Below are 6,848 nucleotides of genomic sequence, written 5' to 3'. Positions count from 1 at the left end.
CCCCCCCGTACATAAAGGTGCACACCAGGGAGCTACTAGTGGAGCACGTCCCACAAGCAACATCTCACATCTCTGACGTCTCCAGATCTTAGCCCTTACCAAGTCTATGTCCGTGATCTGGTCCTTAGTCAGGTTCCAAATTGTAAGGTAGAGCTGAGCAGCATCGTGCTGGACAAACACTGGTGGGGGGTTGGGGGGGGGGGAAGCGCAGTTAGTAAGGAGACAGGACATCAGCCGCATGAACACTCAGCATTTTGTCCTTTCCTGGATTTCCCTCGTTTCCAAAAAAGAACTAAATGAAAACTTAGCTTGGTGTTGATTCTTTTTTCAAGGGTTTCTCTTAGAACTAAGGTCATAGTCACACCACTTTCTCTCACCATCCTCTCTCTGTCAGTGGACCGACAGATGCCAACTATTTTCTCCCATTTTTCTGCTGAGCAGATACTACGACTGGACTCGTCCGCCCCCTGGTGGTAAGTTTTATTCGCGTCACTAAAAGCAGGGCCTCTTGCTAATCTGGCCTGGTTTCCCATGGAGTTAGATGATCCTAGCAAGACTTTGCAGGGACTTCGCAGGGAACTGTCTACCTGTATATTAAGTAGGCCTGAAATCGGGAACGGACACAACTGACTTTAATGGTGTTGGTCCAAAGAAGTGGGGAGTCAGAAAAAATCGAGAAACGGGCTGCAGACAAAAGGGTTGACTGTGCCAGAATGCAAAGACATTCCAGGCCAAGGTAGTTTCTCAGAACACACCTCATCTCCCACCACAGCACTGTCTTCCCTTCATGATATACATCACAGCACAGACTTGATGCTCTTCATTCTCATTTGATTTTGTCCTGTCCTGCTTCTAAAATGTAAGTTCCCTATAGATAAAATCTGTCATTCCCGTTGCCTCATGCACATCAAATCTACAATGATGAATGTGGATATACCAATTAAATTGAATATATTAATTCATCAATATAATGAATCCCAACTCAAGAAAACAGTCTATCAGATGACTCAAAAAAAGTCTGTCAGATGGTTTAAATTGATTTAGCCAGGGAATTATGTGCAGAAAACTTCCTGACACAGAGCTAACACTAATGTAAAGAAATTGAATTGAGGTACTATGGTGGTCAGTATTGTCTTGTTTTGTTAGATTCATTTATTGATTTTGTATGTTCCACCCATACGTAAGTATGTGTAATATGTGCATGTCTTGGAAGTCATAAGAGGTCATAAGAGGGCATCCGATCCCTGGAACTGGAGTTACAAATGGTTGTGAACCACCACGTGGGTGAAGGGAGTGACACCTGGGTCCTCTGCAAGAGTAATGAGCGCCCTTACGAGCCAACTCTGTAGCTTCTGGGATGGTCAGTTTTAATTGTCAACTTAACACAATCAAAAAACACCTCGGGAAGAGGGTCTGAACTGTCTAGAATGAGTTGGCCTGTGAGCATATCTTCAGGGGCTGTCCTGACTGATTTAATTGTTATGGGAGGGCCTCTTAACAAAGATGAACAAGAAAAAAGAAAGATACTGGGTGTGATGGCACGTGCCTCTAAGCCTAGGAAACAGGAGGCAGAGGCTAGAGGGCAGGAGCTCCAAGGGACTTCAGGGAGCCTAAAGTGAAGAAAAGAAGAGGAGGAGGCGAGAAGATGGAGAGGGAGGAAAGGAAAAAGGAATGAGAAGTATTCAAGCAAGTACAGACATTTTACACCATTTTACAAGAGCATGCCTCAGCTATTGATGGTAATATTTAACATAAACTGGTTAAACCTATCCAAAAGACAAAACTTAGAAATGCAATGCCTGCAAGAAAGTCACTTTACCAGTAAAGATACACCGAATGAAACTAACAGGCTGAGAGGGTGTAACAAGAAAACAGAAACGAAGGCAGCCAGCAGCAGCGACACTTGTACCGGCAAAGCAGACTAAAATCCAAACACCGAAAAAGGAGACAGAGAAGGTCAGCATGTAGTAAGAAAGCAGTCGACTCGACAGAGAGGTTTAACAGTTGAAAACGCAGACACTCCCGAAAGTGAAGCGCCCAGTTATATACGGTAAATATTCTTAGGTCTAAACACAGATAGATTCCAGAACAGCAGCACTTGGGGTGCTTCAACACCCCTACTTTCAACAATGGACAAATCATCTGTATCAAAAATAATAATAATAATCAACAGTGTTGGTGAGATGCCTGGCTTATCACGGAAAAGCCCTTGCTGCTCAGAGCCGGCAGCCTGACCGTGACACCTAGAACCCATAGAACAGGAAGGAACCAACTCCCAGAAGTTCTCCTCTGACCTCTAGACACGTGCTGTGTATACACGGGCTGTGTGGGAATACACCCTCACTCACACACGCATAACATATATAACCATAACCATAATAAACACAATTTTAAATCTTTTTAAAAACCAATGACGAGTTAAACAACTCTACAGGCCAAGTAGATGCAACAGACACTTACAGAACACTTGAATTGGAAACTGAGGGAAAGAAAGGCTCTAGCATTCTGCTGCTACATGTAGTTCATTCGATTTATTATATATTTTATAAGGAAGAGAGTCAGGTCCTCAGACATTCTAGTTCCGTTCTGTGGCTGTAATAAAACCGTGACATAAGCAGCTAAGGGGACAGCAGGGTTTATCTGGCTTACACTGGTAGGTCACAGTTCATCACTGAAGTCAGTCGAGGCAGGAGCTCAAGCAAGAAATTGAAAGAGAAACCATGGCGAAACGCTACTGGCTGGTTTGCTCTCTGGCTCCTACTCAAATGTCTTTCTTATACAGCCTGGGACCACCAGCCCAGGGATGTGTGTGGGGCACTGCGAGCAGAGCCCTCCTACGGCAATCAACAGTCAAGTCAACCCACAGACACACCTACACACCCGTCTAATCTGGGCAGTCCTCTTTCTCAGGTGATGATTGGCTGTGTCAAGTTGACAGTTAAAAGCTAACCGGGACAAAGGACAACAGGGAGGATTGAAGGGTGTGTTTCCGCAGAGGTATGTTTGGCTTTAGGCAACAGTGTTTAAGGAGTTTAATGAGTGTTTAAGGAGAAATATACGTTAATTATCCCGATGTGATCGTTAGACATGGCATAAATGTATCAAATCCACACACTACACTACACCCTGAAAATAGCTAAGTGCTGGGCTAGTCTCTTAAAGCCACTTCAAAGCAGTAAGCTGATAAAAGTCATCATCATCGTCATCATCATCATCATCATCATCATCATCAACCATGTGTTAAACTTTTTTTTCTTTCAAAAGTAAAGAGCTATTTCGGATCAACACCAAAACCTCTGATGTTCGTTCACTGCCCATCAGCCCTCTCCCTAGCTCTTTCCCTAAGGCTCCTCCCCCAACCAACACTGTATCAGTGGGCAGGCGGGAGCTGAGAGGGCTCTTACAGGGTACATTGTATTTCTGCAGGCACTGAACGAGCTCAGTGGGCAGCACGGCTTTCTGTCGGCTGTCCTGCATCTTCTCCAGCAGCAAAAGCAGTTGGAAGGGGACACTTCTCTTCTGCTCTTCTGCTCCCCGTGGCACCGTTATCCTGCCGATTAAGAACAGCCAGGCAGTTCAGACTCATCATTCTCCAGGCAGGAGCTGAAAGCAGTTAAAGAATCTCGAAGACTCTCTGTGTCTTTGCCATTCTCTGGGTTAAGTTTGAGTGATGGGAATGGCTAGATTTATGAGTGTACTCAGTCACTCAGAGACTGGCGTGTGCAGAATGCCTCACTAAGAGGGAGATCAACACAGTCCCCAACTAGGCTCGACCATCCATCACATTAAGGACAACGGCACCTTATGCTGGGCCCACACTAGAGTGAGCAGGTAAATGTCCCTGAGATCTTCATATGACAAAAGCAAATACTCAGTTAGGTCCCAGGAAGAAAGGGCAACATGGCAGGTGACAGGGTTTTGCCGTGGTTCATTTACCTACAAGCGACTCTCACTTGCTTTGTGGGAGAAGAAAAAAGGAGAAAGAATGAAGCCAAGTAGAATCACTGATAAAAATGTCTGCATCTGTTCACTTACATTAGGCCACTGACTTTCTTTGAAGTTAGCCTGGCCCCAACTCCAGACCAATGACTGTCACCCATGGTTGTACTTCAAAAGTATCTGAGGAGTCTTTTTCTTTCTTTTCTTTTTCTTTCTTTCCTTTTTTTTTTTTTTGTTTTTTGTTTTTTGTTTNTTTTTTTTTTTTGTTTTGTTTTATTTTGTTTTTCAAAACAGGATTTCATTGTGTAGCCCTGGCTGTCTTGGAAATCATTATAGATCAGGCTGGCCTTGAACTCACAGAAATCTACCTGCCTTTGCCTCTCAAGAGCTGAGATTAAAGGCATTGTGTATAGGGGCTAAAGAGATGGCTCAGTTAAGAAAATTGGCTGCTCTTCCACAGAACCCCTACTGGTGGCTCACAGTCCCATGGGATCCAACTCCCTCCTCTGGCTTCAGTGGACATGTATGTGATACACAGAGATGCATGTAGGCAAAATACCCACATACATAAAACAATAAAATAATAATTTTTAAATATATATATATTTTTTTTTTAAAAAAAGGAAAGGAGACTTTTAAAAATCAAGGTCACTGTGAATGAACGAACATTCTAAGCCATGAGTGGCATGCACACTATCAGGCAGTTGTACCTCTTCAGTATCATTCTGAAGTCCATGTTCATCATGAACACTTGAATCAAGGAGTTAAGGCAACACGTCTGTCCGATGTTGTGTAAACCAACCAGACCTACAACGTGAAGAAGAAAAAAATACTGAAGGCAAGACACAGCACTGAACAAATCTCAAATGTTCTTCTGGGGTCTACTAAGAACATGAGATCCAGAGAAATACCCTCACAGACACAAAGACTTCACCAGGGAGCTTGCAAAGAATTTGGAAGGAGCCGTGGTGCATCGGGCTTTGAAAAGTTAAATGAGCGACAAGTGTTACTAATGCACTAGAGAAAGGTGACATCACACGTTGACCGTGAGCAACACAAGGCAGTTGTTAGAAGAAAAGAAACACTGAGAACATATGTGGGGGGCTGTTGCTTCCTGAGTCAGAATGGGGGTCAGCATGGCTCAGAGAGAAGCACGGTGTCCATCTGGTCTACAGTGGGCGCCAGGAGAGGAGTCCCTCGGGCCTCTCCACAGAAATGGAGGGTGCTGCCAGGCGGTGGTGGTGCACGCCTTCAATCCCAGCACTTGGGAGGCAGAGGCAGGCAGATTTCTGAGTTCGAGGCCAGCCTGGTCTACAGTGTGAGTTCTAGGACAGTCAGGGATACACAGAGAAACCCTGTCTCAAAAAAGAAAAGAAAAGAAATAAGGAGTGTTTGAGGAGGAGGAAGGAAGGAAGGAAGGAAGAAAGGAAGGAAGGAAGGAAGGAAGGAAGGAAGGAAGGAAGGAAGGAAGGAAGGAAGGAAGGAAGGAAGGAAGAAGTGAATAAAGGAATAAAGGCGGCTGTGGGGGACTCACCAGACCTCAACTTACTTCAAGAGGAGGATACACCTTACAAGGACATGGGAAAGCCAAAAATAACATCTCTGTGCTCCATCAGCAGCCAAGCTCCCACCCCACCCCACCCACAGGCTCAGCTGACCCCAGAAGGTGAGAAAGGCTGAAGACCAAGAGAGTATCCCAAATTTCAGAGTCTTAAACAAAGAGCTTCTAAGACAGGTCAAAGCAAATGGTTTCGGGGGCAACAGATTTCAGCTCACAAGTCAATGGGGGGGGCTCTTTAAGCAGATGGAAGTCGATAGAATGAAATTAATGCGGAGTGTGCCACTTCCAAAACAGAGAGTGCACAGCGCATTTCTACACAGTGATAGAGAGGGCGGGGGCTGTAATGACCATGAGGGCGGTCCCAGGCACTGCAGAGCTCTCTGGCCAGCACTCTCTTCTTCTTCATGCTTCTCTCTTCCTCCAGCGCCTCCGCCTCAGAGTACTGCTGCGGCTCAGCCACCACTGACTGGCAGGTTTTCCTCAGGAGCCCAAACCCCTTGCCCATTAGTGATCACACTCAAACTCCGAGGTTGGGACGGGCAGGACTGGAGGTCAGGAGTCCACAACTTCACTTCCAGGCAGAGTCTACACAAGCCAGAGACAAAGGACCCTCTGTGGGAACACAAAGCAACAGATATCAGTAAGATGGGGGACCATGTGGCCATGGTCTCACTGCCAGAGGCAGACTGGTTTAGACAGCTATAAACAGGAATTAAAGGTGAGCTGAACATTCCAGCTCTTCCATCCTCTCTTTCTTTCATCCTTCCTCAGCATGGATGGTCACGTCTAACACTGGCCTCTCCCTCCTCCTGAGTTCTCTGTCTTTGCAGACCAAAAGCCGATGGTCTCCTGGCCCCTCACTCTCGAGCCTTAATAGCTGGGAAAGGTGTCCACCCCTCTGGGTAGAGACTGCTCATAGACAGATCTCTTACTCTCCACAGCCTTGACCCCCTGGAACATGCCTGCAGACATCTAAGGTACTTCCTGGGGAAGCTTGTCTCATCCTCAGGAAGGCTTTGGTGCCACCTGTCCTTTAAGCTCATCCCTTCCCAGACTCAGAAGACAACCGAGCCCCTTCCACCCAAACCAGGGGTGTGCAAGCACAAGGTCGTATTACAAATGAGGAAATGCACTACTGTGAACCCAAACCCTCATTCTTACTTCCTCTTGACAACACAGACCTTGGTCACCTGTAAACTCTCCCCCAAATTCTTTGGAATTCCCAGAAGTCTCACATATGTTTGAAACAAATGCTGTACCACCCCTTCTTGCTTGCTCCTCCCATCCCCTCCCCCTTCCCTCCCTCTCTCTCCCCCTTCCTTCTCCCCCTCCCCCTCCCCCTCCCTCC

General features: G+C 46.0%; 1 protein-coding gene across 1 annotated transcript in view; it reads right to left on the bottom strand.

Moving 5' to 3' along the window:
* Positions 1 to 6,848, bottom strand: part of Usp18 (ubiquitin specific peptidase 18) — a 22,854-nt gene that overhangs the window by 9,977 nt on the left and 6,029 nt on the right. The window contains exons 2-5 of the mRNA XM_021190932.1: positions 5,849 to 6,112; positions 4,650 to 4,746; positions 3,405 to 3,550; positions 100 to 179 (exon numbers count right to left, since the gene is read on the bottom strand). Coding sequence (XP_021046591.1) covers positions 100 to 179; positions 3,405 to 3,550; positions 4,650 to 4,746; positions 5,849 to 6,005 — 480 coding nt within the window. The 5' untranslated portion in view covers positions 6,006 to 6,112. The remainder of the gene's footprint in view (positions 1 to 99; positions 180 to 3,404; positions 3,551 to 4,649; positions 4,747 to 5,848; positions 6,113 to 6,848) is intronic.

Source organism: Mus pahari, chromosome 2 (assembly GCF_900095145.1).
Source record: "Mus pahari chromosome 2, PAHARI_EIJ_v1.1, whole genome shotgun sequence".
In the NCBI taxonomy this organism is placed as follows: domain Eukaryota; kingdom Metazoa; phylum Chordata; class Mammalia; order Rodentia; family Muridae; genus Mus; species Mus pahari.
The sequence above is the reverse complement of the archived record's forward strand: the minus strand, read 5'-3'. Positions and strand labels throughout refer to the sequence as shown.